Consider the following 14056-nt stretch of genomic DNA (forward strand, 5'->3'; position numbering starts at 1 on the left):
TGGTTTGTTGTGCTCGAGGAGACATATCAAGCTAAATAACATAATGGTCATCTATACATACAGGCATACCTTTTACAACCATAGCTCCACCTTCACATACACACATAATTCTATCCTCTGGCAAAAACCACCCACAATCTACCTCCCTAACAACCCCACCATCCGCTGCAGGCCTCTCCAGTTCTTCTCACCATTACTTGCTATATCTCTAAATATCACCCCTCACCATTATTCTCTTTAGGTAGGTCCCCCCTCTCTCTCTCTCTCTGACTGTCTATATCTTTCTCTCTTCTACTCCCACTTCCCTCCCCTTTATTGTCCTACTGGGTTACCAAGTATCATCTCTGTCGTAAGACAGCTATCCCAGTCCCAATGTCATACTTCCACTTATCACCTGGCACATGGCCACTTCTCTTCGTTCCTCTCCTTCTCTCAACTGAGATGGTCTTGTCTTGCAAGCTACTTGGCAATGCTATGGGTGCTGGTGCCACATGAAAAGCATCTGTGCTGGCACTATGAATAAAGCATCCATGCTGGCACCACATAAAAAAAAAACCCATGCTGAAACCAAATTAAAAGCTCCTAGTACATTTTGTAAAGTGATTGGCATTATGAAGGGCATCCAACTGTAGAAACTATGCCAAAATAGAAGACGGGAGCCTGGTGTAGCCCTCTGATTTACCAGCTCTTGTTAAACATGGAAAACATATATCAAGTAATGATGGTGATGTTGATAATGATGTAGCAGGTAACAACTTCAGACTTGGAGAGTTAAAAGGACTTGGAGACACAAACCAATCTGGAAAATATCCAGTTTAAGAGCAATTTCTTCTTGATCATGGAATAGGGTAAATAAACTTTCATCCTCATTTCTAAGCAGATTGAATGTTTTTTTTAATGTAAAAAATACGTAAGTAAACCCTACTCTTCACCAGGGTGGGTGAGTGTAAATATAAACCCCTTTCCCCCATTGTCTGTTATTTCTTAAAAAGCTTTCTCAAAACGGTAAAAGTTGTGATAATGAAAGTTTGTGATTTTCATTTTTAATACTTGTAACACATTTTTGGAGCTTTTCTATATTCATGCATGCATTCTTTAAATTTTGCAGGTCTGCCATCATATTCCAACCCTTTCAAATTTTGCTTTCTGGTATGGAAATTGCATCCATGTGTATACAGCCTGTTAATGCTTTAAGTGCATTTTCTTTTTAGTGATTTGACACTAAGTTATATGCATATTTTCAAGTGCCATGCAATATTTTTAGGCTAACTGAAGAATTCACACACACAAGATAGCAAATTTTTACAGATAAGTTTTGGTATTTTCAGAAGGTATCCTAGAAATGCTAATGTCAGCAAAACTTATGCCATCACAGCAGCCAATTCAATACAAAAACTAGAAGAACTTGTGTTGGCCTTCCATTGTGAAATTTCAAGCTTATATCAAATTCTATCCCACTCTCTCTTTCCTCATGTGGTTGAATGATTGAAATTCCTTTATTTTCAATATCGATAGGCAAATAACTTCAAACTGCTACCAAACCTAACTTCTCTCACTTGCTCTGTGAAAATATACGGTTATTTCAGATCTTGAATAATGAATATTTCATCTCTCTACTCACTGACAAATTAATTTCAACTTAGATTGGTAAATTTCATGGTGGAATATTCTATCATGCAATATCAACTGAATCCATTTCTAATACCCACCCACTACTCACCATCACTTCTGCAAAAGCGACTCAAGCATATGCATAAATGCTTAGTTTATATCTTGTGGTTGATGAAAGGAGCACAACGGAAACAAGGAAATAGGAAACAGAGGTGCAATAAGGTCTTACCTGACGGGGGATGAAGTCGGATGGCCTTCAGCCAACTTGCTCGCGTGTTGTCGTCTCGGTGCCTTGCTGGGGTCTGCCGTAGCCGGTCGATGCCGCACGTGCGTTGAGTCTCTCGCTTCCGCTTCCGCCGGCGCATGCGCCCTGCAAGACCTGTAAGCATCACTTCCGCTCCCGCCCGTCCCGTCACACTCCTTCATCACCACACCACACGCCCCCCTGATCTATAAATCACTGAACCAGCTTCCTCACTCGCTCCCGCACCCGAAACTGGTTTCATAATCAGCCAGCCAGGGAGGAGGGTGCCGGTCCCTCTGTGGTCGCAGCGCGACCCTAGGACTTGTTTCTGGTGTGTTGCTGTCGACCTCGTCATCCTGTCGGTTGTTTTCGTCCTGCCTACTGTTGCTTGTCCCATCCTCTGGGGCATGGACAATCCTCCGTATGTCCAAAACGTGGCGTGGCATACCATCGATGGAGATGTTATTTTTCGAACTTACGGAGGTTATTGTCCCCTTTCCCCATTGCGATGTACACCGTGCGTTTGGGGGTTTTACCCAGACTTCCTCCCCGACCCGCACGAAGGCGTGCTCTTCCTCTGCCCCGGGTTGCATTGATTTAGTACACGGATGCCTCCACTCGTACCTGAATATTGCTCTGTGTGGCACCGATTCCTCAGCCTGTCCGGATCGGGGAGACAAGTTGTACCAAAAAACTGCTTCAAGCGGCGAAATGTGCCCCCTTTCCGCTATGGCCTTGACTGTCCGATGGTGCCTCTCCACGATCCCGTTACCGCCCGGCCCCTATACGCTGCTCTGAACAAGCGTCGCACGTTCCACCGATCAAGCATAACCCTCAATGCTTCCGAACGAAATGCCGCCCCGTTGTCCATCAGTAGTTCTTCCACGGGACCTCTCTCTAAAAATATCCCGTTCAGGATCTGCACGATCTCGTCAGCAATGCCCGATCTCAACTCCCTCCAAATGGCCAGCCGGCCCGGCCCACAGTCGACCATGGAGAGGTACGCTCGCTGACGGTAGTGTGTCACATCCACAGCTAGCCTTTTCCAGTTCTGCTCCACGGAAAGGCTTCCCTGTTCATGCCCACACAGAGCAGGGTCGATGGACTGACACCTGTCGCAGCTCCCGACCACCTTCCGGACGCTTCTCCTGGTCACGTCAGCATCAATCTTTTTTGCCAGATACAGGGTCCTGTCCACCCCCAGGTGATGCATAGCGTGCAATTTCTTCAGCTCGGAGTCATCCAACCGACACGCCGCAGCTATCCCTCTCCGCGCCTCCTCCGGTTCTTCCAGCCACGCCCTTTTCACCCTGGTCAGTACGTCCGCCTTGTTTTTCTCCGAAGGCACGAAGACCACGTTCAGCTTGAGTCCGAATTCGGCGATCAGTTCACCTAGAACTCCTAGGCGGCGCTTCACTAACATCTCCGCAGCACCTTTCGTCCGCACTCTCCTGTCACCGGTGATCACTGATCCTACCCAGCCAAGCACAGTGGCCAAATCCGTCCGCATTTCAATCGTGCGCAGCCCCCATTTCAAGGCCAAGTTCACCCCTTTCAGTAGCGCGTCTAGTTCGGCGACATTGATGTGGTTGAAATCATCTGCTTTCCGAAGCCAGGACGCGTCCTCCACCGCAGTGCCTTCGATTGCCAACACCACCCCTATCGCTATACTGCTAGCGTCACACCAGACAGTCCCGCATTTCGTCCTGGGCACGTACCAGTTCCCCCTGACTGGGTCTTCCGCTCTTGTCCTCTCTAGGATCTCCTGCATCATCGCCACCGTCCCTTCTCCCACCTTGTCGCCCCACCTCTCTCCTTCTGCTCGTCTCTTGGTGTAACTACACGCCGTGCGCAGCCATCCAGCGATCGGGTAGTGACCGACCAACTTCCCACACACCGAGAACAGCTCTCTCCTGCTGACGCTGGAACTCAGCTCTGGGATTTCATTTCCTCTCCGGAACACCAATTCGCCTGATCTATCTCTTCGCAGCTTCAGCCCCAGTGCGGCTCCCCCTTCAATCGACTCCGGCGGCTTAGCAATCAGTCCGAACTTCTCCAGATGTCTCACTACCTCGTCGGCTGCCACTACAGTTTCGTCCACCAAAATGTCGTCAATGTAGGAGCTGGTGGCCTTTCTAATCTTGCCGTCTTTCCCCAGGACGGACCTAAGCACTGCCGACATGATCTTCGGAGCAGAATTCAGCCCGAAACCCAGCCTGGTTAGACAGTACGTCCGGCCCTTGTACCGCACCAGCTGATATCGCCATAGTTTGTCGCTCACATGGAGCTGCAAGTATGCCGATCTCAAGTCGACAATCGTCGCTGCCTCAGTCGACTGTCTCCACTTGCGCAATGCCTCACCACAAACGTCTGTCGCCTCACCTCCCGTGTGACACGATATGTGCTGGTTTAACTCCCTGAAGTCCAGCACCGGTCTAACTTTTCCCTTCGTAGGCTGCACCACCGCCATCAGGGGTAGCACTCCGCCCGCTACCTCCTCCTTCCAAGGGACAAGGATCCCTTCCTTGATCCACCTCTCCACCTCGTCTTCAAACTCAACCCTGGCGTGGCCTTTCAGAGTATGCTGGTAACAGCTCACCCTGTTCTCCAGTGTCGGGGGCTCGTCCTTCCATTTCCACTCTATCGTCCACCGCCGACCATCGAACGCCGCCTGAAAGTCCTTGTCCTCGATGGTGTAAGCAGCGCCGTCCCTCGCGGGGCTCTGCTCCCTCTGGTCATCCTGACTCGCAGCGCACGACGCCCCCACGCTTCCGAACGTGACCTTATTTCCCACAACGCTGACGCCACCGAGGCAGTTGATGGCGTCCATCCCCATCACCACATCAACTCCATTTATCACGCGTTCGGCCACAATTGCCTGTAGCCTTAGCGTCGCGCCGCGCACCACTATCTCTACCGCGCTGCTGCCTCTGCAACGGATTTCGCTGCCGTCGACCGCCCGGACACTACACACCCCGTTCCATTCCTTCGTCACCCTCGAAGTCACCAGGGTGGTCGTACAGCCCGTATCCACAAGGGCCTTGAACCTCTCCCCCTCGGCCTCCACGTCGATCACTGGCAGTGTCTCCAATAGCGCCTCTACTCGTTTGAGGGGAAAGTTCGAGAGGCAGCAACTTCCCCGCGGTCGTTTCCCTGGCCGCAATCACGGGCAATGTGCCCTGTCTGCCTGCATCGATAGCAAACTGGCCCCAGCTGCGTACAGTCCCGCGCCATGTGCGGTCCCTGGCATTTAAAACATCGTCCTGAGAACGGCCGCTCTCGTTGCACGGTGGGCTTCCGTACCTCTTTCTCGTGACGTCGTCCGTCTTTACGCGCCTCCGTCACCGCCATCGCTACCCCCTTCCGCTCCGAGTGTCTCGTCAACCCGCGAGCATGAGTTACGAGCTCGCTCAATGGCATCTTTTTGACCCCGGGCAGTTGTTGTAGGTGAATTCCTACGTCATCGGGGAAGCCATTTACGAATGCCAGTCGGGCTGCTCTCTCCAGTCCTTCTCCGGCAAACCCGGCCAGAGTCGCTAGCCTTCTAGCTTCCGCCGCAAAATCATCTACCTGGCCTCCCGTCCACCTGATTGCACCCAGCTTAGCAAAAGCTGTGTACTCGCATTCCGTGTATGCGTCACACAAGCGCCGCTCTATATTCCGATCGCAGAGCCGTTCTTTTTCGTCCATTTCTAGGTAGAGCGACAACGCACTTCCTTCCAAATACAGGACCATAAGACTCGCCACGTCGCTTATGCCCTGCAGTCTCGCCACCAGCCTGATTTTCCGAATCCAGGCCACTACATCGCCTTCGCCGTTAAAAGATCTAACGACGTCACTGGCGATCCTAATTTTTGCCGACATCGTGTTGAAAAAAATGTGAACACTGACTAAATGCCGAAATAGCTTGTGGTTGATGAAAGGAGCACAACGGAAACAAGGAAATAGGAAACAGAGGTGCAATAAGGTCTTACCTGACGGGGGATGAAGTCGGATGGCCTTCAGCCAACTTGCTCGCGTGTTGTCGTCTCGGTGCCTTGCTGGGGTCTGCCGTAGCCGGTCGATGCCGCACGTGCATTGAGTCTCTCGCTTCCGCTTCCGCCGGCGCATGCGCCCTGCAAGACCTGTAAGCATCACTTCCGCTCCCGCCCGTCCCGTCACACTCCTTCATCACCACACCACATATCTTTTATTATATTTTTATGACCCATGAACATGTACATAGACGTATGGAAAATATTTGCAATGTATGTGTATACACTTGAATGAAGGCTTTCTAGCACTGAAGGAAATTAAAACTGAATTGTAACATTATTTTTCACACTAATCACAAGGACCTGCAGCCTCTAGGCATGTGACCCCAAAAATCTTTCTCTTTCATTAACTGAAAGCATTCTTCAAGACTCCTTGGTTCTACAGATGCAGAGACAGGTAGATTTATATGGTCTGATCAATAAGTATCCGGACTGTTGCCATAATAACAAAGCTACAGCATGCAAAGTGAAACTGCTAGGCACCTTTAACTCCACTGTGCATGTGCACTAAGTTTGACGTTCTAGGTCACTTCTACTGTTTACAGCAGTGTTTAGAAGTAATGTGTGTAGTGTATGTTCATCACATTGACCTGCTCAGTGGCCTATGCAGTTTTCAGAGGCCTACACAAAATTTAAAAAAAGTTTTCATCATTCTTGACACAATCAAGATTTTATGCAACTATAATCCGAGTGTCCTTTTGGTCAGCTGAAAGCAGTTTTGGCACAAACTTGGTAGATATGCACCACATACCCAAATCTTCAGTGATAATGGACTGATAACTAATCTGTACATCTGATAACTCATGGATGGTGATTTGACAATTTCCCCTCACAGCTGCATGCCCATCTGCGATGTTTTATTCAGTTCTGCTGGTTGCAGGTCTCCCAGAACATTTGTCACAGTTGGCATTTTTTGACCATCTTAGAAACGTCTGAACCACTTGTACACTTGTGTACGGATCATACACTCCTCTCCATACACTTTCTGCAGCTTTGCATAGGCTTCTGAGCAGGTACTGCCATGGAATCTTTCTCTGTTATGGTCATATATTGTGTCCAAGAAGTATGAATGAGGGGAACCTCAGCTGGACTGCTTACAGGCAAAGGGGCACAGATACAAATTTTTCTGAGAAAGCAACAAAAACAGACTAAGTAGTATGGGTATTCTATTAGCAGAGAAATGAAGTATAAGGTGACTGAAGTAGTGTGATAGGATTATTAAGCTTAGAATAACCTTGGTTGATGTAATTGTGTCAGTGATCTCTGCATATGTTCCACTTCAAACTCACATACTCAGAAAGGCCACATCTGCAGACTACCTTGACAATGAAAGATGACAACATTCACATCATTGCATGAGTCTTCAATTGACATGTTGGACAGCACTCCAATGAATTTCATGGTGAGCATGGAAGCTGTGGTTTTAGTTCCAGAACTGAGGAGGGGACAAGGTTACTGAAGTTTTGTGATGCTCATGGCTTACCAGTCTGCAACACCAAGTTCAGAAAACCTGCCAATCATATGATCACTTATCTAAAGATCGAGAGATGCAAGCCAATATAGAAAAGGATGTTGTAGAATTTCAAGGATCTTCCAAAAGGACAGAGATTTAGAGATGTCCTTAATGAAGCCTTTGATGAGAAGGGGGAAGAGATAGAGACATATAACATACAAGACAACTGGAAGTTCCTACGAGACAATCTACTAAGAGCAACAGACCAAATCTGTGATTGGAGCAAAGCCTCTGCCAGGCCAAGGTGATGTGGTGGTGGACAGTGATGTTGACAGGGCCATAAAAGAGAAGAGATAGGTCTATAAAGAATGGGATAAAAGGGTGGGAGTAGCAATTAATCATATTAGAAAGCTAAAAGGGAAGCTAGACATCAGGTTTATCTAGCTAGAGTAGAAGCAGAAAAGAAGAGATTTGCCAATGTACCACAATGGGAAGATAAGAGATTTGAAGTGCTCCGAATTACCAGAGTGTCAGTGAGAATCAAGATAATGTGCAAGTGTGTGCAGATGGATAATGGCATGCTTACATTTAATGATGTGGACAAGAAAGAGGTGTGGAAAAGTTACTATGGAAAACTGTTGAATGTAGAGAATGAATGTGATAAAGGGAGTCTCCCTCAAGTGAAACCAAGAGAGGGACCAGCTGTCCTAGTGGTCAGCAGTATGGTAGATAAGGCAATTAAAAGCTAAGATGCTCAAAATATCTGGTACGGTAGGATACCAGATAGTCACCTGCATAGTTAACTAGGTCATTCAGGAAGATGTAAATTCTAGTGTTTGGAGTAGCAGCATTATTGTTAGCTGCTACAACAGTAAGGGGGATGCTTTAGACAGAAGTAATTAATTATCAAACTCCTGGACCAGGTGATGAAAATTAGAGAGAGAGTTATAGCTCAATTAATTAGGAGCATGATTAGGTTTGATGAAATGCAGTTCAGTTTCATCAGAGAGAGAAGCACTGCTGACACTATTTTTATAGTGAGGCAACTGAAAGAGAAGTATTTAACTAAGAATAAACCATATACTTGGCATTTGTTGATCTAGAGAAAGCCTTTGATAAAGTACTCTATTGTGTGATATGGTGTGCTCTGAGGAGACTGGGGATAGACAAGTGGCTGGATAAAGTTGTACAGACTATGTACAGAAACGCTGTCAATAAGGTGAGAGTTAACCATGAGTGCAGCAAAAAATTCATCAAGGCTCAGTCCTTAGTCTCCACCTTTCCATTATTGTCCTCCAACAGAGAAATTCAAGACCAGCAGCCCTAAGTTATCTTAAGAAATGTTCACATGCTTCAGAACAGCTGCAGCAACATCGACAATAACAACAGTAATGCCGGTGGCATGTAAGAGAACCATCCGAAAGTGGCCATTGCCAGCGCCACCCCGACTACTATATACTGATGATCTTACCCACATAGCAGACTCCACATTAGAGCTAGAAGAGAAATTCCACTTGTGGAAGCAAAATCTGGAATCAAAGAGCCTTAAGATTAACTTAGTGAAGACTAAAGTCTCAGTAAGCAAGAAAACAGACAGGACCCTCCCTGCTTCAAATAGGTGGCCCTGTTTGATTTCTGAGAAAAGTGTAGGTAGGAACTCCATACGGTGTACCCAGTATAAGCTATGGACACACAAGAGGTGCAGTGGATTAATAGGAAGTTTATCAGAGAAGGTAATATTCATACACTGAAAATGCACAAGATCCATAAAAACTATAGAGACTTAGGAAATTGATTCTCTCAAAAGCCCTGGTGGCTCATTAGAGATAGTAGGACCAAGTTAGGAGTGGAGGAGGATGCACAGAGAGTGTGATAGCTAGAATAAGAATAGGGTGGAGGAAATTCAGAGAGCTGTTACGTTTGTTAGCTATGAAAGGCTTTCCTCTTCAAATGAAAAGAAGATTGTAAGACGCATATATACAGACATCCTACATGCTAGTGAGATGTAGGCCCTGAATGCAGAGGACATGCAAAGGTTAGAGAGGAATGAGAATGGAATGCTCTGTTGGATGTGTAATGCAAGCATACATGTTCGACAGAGTGCTAGTGTACTGAGACAGAAGTTAAGCATAAGAGGAATTAGATGCTCTGTGCAAGGAAGAAGACTACATTGGTTTGGTCATGTGATGAAGATGGATGCTGACACTCCATAAAAAAGTGCCAATCTCCCTAAGTAGACAGAACACATCGGAATGGGACACTCAGGAAGACATGGGTACTAAAGACGACCTCAGGATGCTAAACCTTTCGGGTAAGATGACAAAGGACTGAAATGCTTGGTACCTTGGTGTACTGAAGAAGACCCATGCTCCACAATAGAATTGTTAATACTGGTCCCTCTGGTGAAGAGAATTGGCCTGCAAGAGTCCTGTGCCAGTGCCATGTAAAATCACCCAGGACACTCTGTGGTTGGCACTAGAAAGGACATCCAGCCATAGAAACCATGACATATTAGACTAGAGCCTGGTACAGCTCTTCAGCTTGCCAGCTCTGGTCAAACTGTCCAACCCATACCAGCATGAGTCTTCTTAAAGTGAACTTAGTAGAGACTCAGTATCTGAACTGAGAGCTGTAAGACAGATACAGGAATAAAGTCTATGAAGACAAGGAAAGCCCCTGGTTAATCAGGAATTACCACAATCATCTTCATCATTATCACCGTTTAATGTCCATTTACCATGCTGGAATGAGTCAGATGTGTCTTTTACATGGCACTAGCACCAGTGAGGTCACCAAGTAACTTGCAAGTCAAAAATCCTTCAACTGAGAGCGTGAGTGGGTTATGACATAGTCACTAGTATGGTTAATCAGGTTGTCCACAAAAGTATCACGCCCAACAACTGCTACAAATGTAAAGGAAAGGGCTTAGACAGAAGTAATTAGAGGCATGATATTCCTGGAGCAGGTCATGAAAGTAACAGAAAACAGTTATAACCTCAACTAATTAGGAAGAGAGTTAACAAAGATGAGATACAGCTCGTTTTTGTGTCAGGGCAACCAGTACTGATGCTATCTTCTAAGTAAAATAACTGCAGATGAAGTATTTTAGTCAAATATAAACCACTATATTTAGGATATGTTAACATGGAAAGAACTTTTGACAGGGTCCCTCGCTCTCTCACTGGGTGGTCAGTATGGAATTCAGCAATGAATATAGCAATAAATTTAGTGGGCAAGTAAGAGTTCACCAGGGGTTGATTCTCAGTCCCCACTTCTTCATCATAGTCCTTCAAGCAATAACAGAGGAGTTTAAGACTGGTTGAATGTGGTTCTTATGGCTGGATTTACAGTAGCATTAGAAAAGTAATATCAGGTGTGGAAGCAATGCTTGGAATCATAAAGCCTTAAAGTTAACTAAGCATATCCCAAAGACTTGGTATGCAGGAAAGCAAATAAGTTACTAATCTCTTCAGGGAAATAGACGTGTTTGATATGCAGAAAAAGTGTAGATAGAAATTCCATACATTGTAGCCAATGCAAGCTATAGACATAAAAGGTGCAGTGAAATCACAGAAAAGTTCCAAGAGAAAGTACTCATTGTGTTTGGCAGATGTGCAGATACAATAAATACTAAGAACACACAGGAAATAGATTTTCTCAAATGCTCAGGAGGACACTTAGTGGTAGTAGATAATTTTTGTGACCTAGGTGACCTAATTAGTAATGAAAATGGATACCCTGAAAACATAGTAGCTAGAATAATAACTGAGAAAAGCTCAGAAGGCTATTCTCTCGATTGTTAACAAGGGCCTCTTCCTCAGAGTGAAAGGCAGATTGCACAAATGGCTATACAACACAGTAGTGAAAAAAGGGCTGTGAATGCAGAGGACATTTGAAGGTTCAAAGGAATGAAGTAAACACGCGCTGATGGATGTGCAATGTTGGTATAAATAAACAACAAAGCAGAAATGTGATGAGAGAAAAATTCAGTATAAGAGGTATCAGGTGTAGTGTGCAAGAGAGGAGACTGCTCTGGCATGGCTACACAAATGCAAATGTGTAAGGACAGCAGCATAAAGAAGTATCAATTGCTACATGTAGATAGAACATGTGAAAGAGGAAGGCTTAGGAAGAGGTGGAATGAACTGGTAAAAAGTGACTTTCAGAAGTTGAGCCTCACAGAAGAGATGGCTGGCTATTTGCAATCTTCCTAACACACACTCTCTTCACCCATGTTCACCTCTCACTGCATTCTCTTCCTCTTTATCTCCCACTTACCTTTTGCACTCTCATGAACTTATATGCACACAATCTATCCCTGATGAATACCTCTCTTCTCCACAACACATCTTAACACTCCCTCTCTCCACCTGTATTCACTCTTCTTTTGCACTCTCATGAACTTAACTGCCTACTCATCTTCTCCAGTCTACTTACCACCTACTTATAACCTGATGGTACTCCAACACATCGTCACCACCTTTGCTTCTCTCTTTCATATTTCACCTGAAGTAGCGATGTATCTCCTCTACAGCAAGACACTTATTTCTGTCCCACTCTTCATACTCTAACCTTTCATCATCTGGCACAAAGCCACCTCCCTCAATATTACTCCCCACTCATTTAAGGAATTATGTCCCGCAAGTTATTTGGTGACCTCACTGCTGTTGTGACCACATAAGAGGCACCTGGTACAGTAAAGTGATTGACATTAGGAGGAACATCCAGCCATAGAACCATATTGATACATACAGTAGGGCTTGCAGTCTTCTGGCTTGCAAGCTCTTATTAAACCATCCAGACCATACCAGCATGGAAAATAGACATTAAATAATATTGATGATGATGAGGATGTATACATATACACATCTATGTATCTGAGTTGTGTCATCTTTGTATTTCTTTCTCACCACTTTACAACCAACTTAGATTTATTTGTAACCTGATGGGACTCCAACACATATTCACTACCTTCTCTTCTCTCTCTTCTATTACATGTGGGCATCTAGCATAGTGGTTAAGAGCACAGACTACTATCCCCATGATTCCGAGTTCAATTACAGGTAGTGCCTTGAATAAATAATAATAATAACAATAACATCAACAAAACTACCTTAGGAATGAGAGCCCAGGGTTTCATTCAAAATTCCACAAGGACACCTGATGAGGGCTGGGGAGTAAATCAGCGGAAACGTAGTAACAATAAACAAGATGAGAATACATATCTGTACAATGTAAATGATGTAGAGAATAAAATCACACAATAAATAGAAAAAAATAATTACTTACCAAATACTGTAATATTGAACATGCTTCCATGGAGACCAGAACTGCAAATAATGCTCATGTTGTCTTCATCTAAACTAATGCTGGTTATACTCAATGTGCAGATTTTCTCTTGGCAACTAGTTTCTTGACGGCTACCAAAATATTTAGGATGTTTATTTTGGTCGACTGTTCCACCGTATTTAGCAATAATTGTTCCATTTCTAGTATACCAATATCTTGTATCACCACCAACTTTGCATTTCAATGTGAATTTTTTATCCTTTATGGCATTTGGTGTTTCAAAACTTGGGTAAAGATTCCCACTGTCATCTAAAAGACAAATTATTACAAAATAAATCAAACATTATTCACCAAATGACAGAACATTTTTAATATAACAAAACAAGGCTATTTGACTGTAGTCCAGGTGTAGAAAGAAAAAAACAATAATATGGTACAAATATAACATGTAAAGAAAATATATCTTTTATTCTGCAGAAAACAAAACAAAATCAGCTAAAACACATTGGAAGATATTTAATGGTGTAACGGGTTAAGAAGAAAGGTTGTAAACAAGTATCACAGTAAAATAGCAAGTGACAACACAATCCTCCTCATCTTCATCGTCATCATCATCATCATTATCAACATCATACTCCTCCTCCTCATTGTTTAACGTCTGTTTTCCATGCTGGCATGAGTTGGATAGTCTGACTGAGGACTGGCAAGCCAGTAGGCTGCGCCAGGCACCAATCTGATCTAGCAAGGTTTCTTCATCTGGATGCCCTTCCTAACGCTAACCACTCCAAGAGTGTATTGAGTGCTTTTTAAGTGCCACCAGCATGGGAGTCAGTCAGATAGCACTGGCATCGATCGCGATTCGGATGGTGCTTGTTACGTACCACCGGCATGGGAGGCAGTTGGGGGCACTGGCTTCAAGCATGTTTGGATGGTGCTTTTTACATACCATTGGCACGGGAGTCTGTTAGGGGGCATTTCTGGTTAATGCTTTTCATGATAACTTAATACATAGAGGTTTAGTAGTGTATTTATAAAAGGAAAATATCTCTCGCAAGAACATAATGTTCCTTTCCAGTAGAATAATATTGAGTAGTTACATAATTAATAATCAGCCTGTCAGATCTTACATGTGTTTTTGCAGCTATGCTAAAGAACAATAATAAACCTGAAGTGAAGAATAAGAATAGTGTATGAGTTTATTTGGCAAAAAAAAAAGAAAGAAAATAAAAACCATCTTGAAATATAATAATAGGTGCAGGAGTGGCTGTGTGGTAAGTAGCTTGCTCACTAACCACATAGTCCTGGGTTCAGTCTCACTGAGTGGCACCTTGGGCAAGTGTCTTCTACTATAGCCTCGGGCGAACCAAAGCCTTGTGAGTGGAAACTGGAAGAAGCCCATCATATATGTGTATATATATATATGTG

General features: G+C 44.6%; 2 protein-coding genes across 2 annotated transcripts in view; both read right to left on the minus strand.

Annotated features, from left to right (window-relative positions):
• The window catches only part of LOC115212114, a 556559-nt gene that overhangs the window by 190205 nt on the left and 352298 nt on the right, over positions 1-14056 (minus strand). The gene's annotated exons all lie outside the window — the stretch shown is intronic.
• Positions 1-14056, minus strand: part of LOC118763632 — a 141338-nt gene that overhangs the window by 61737 nt on the left and 65545 nt on the right. The window contains exon 3 of the mRNA XM_036503335.1: positions 12632-12940. Coding sequence (XP_036359228.1) covers positions 12632-12940 — 309 coding nt within the window. The remainder of the gene's footprint in view (positions 1-12631; positions 12941-14056) is intronic.

The sequence above is a fragment of the Octopus sinensis genome, linkage group LG5, assembly GCF_006345805.1.
Source record: "Octopus sinensis linkage group LG5, ASM634580v1, whole genome shotgun sequence".
In the NCBI taxonomy this organism is placed as follows: Eukaryota; Metazoa; Mollusca; class Cephalopoda; order Octopoda; family Octopodidae; genus Octopus; species Octopus sinensis.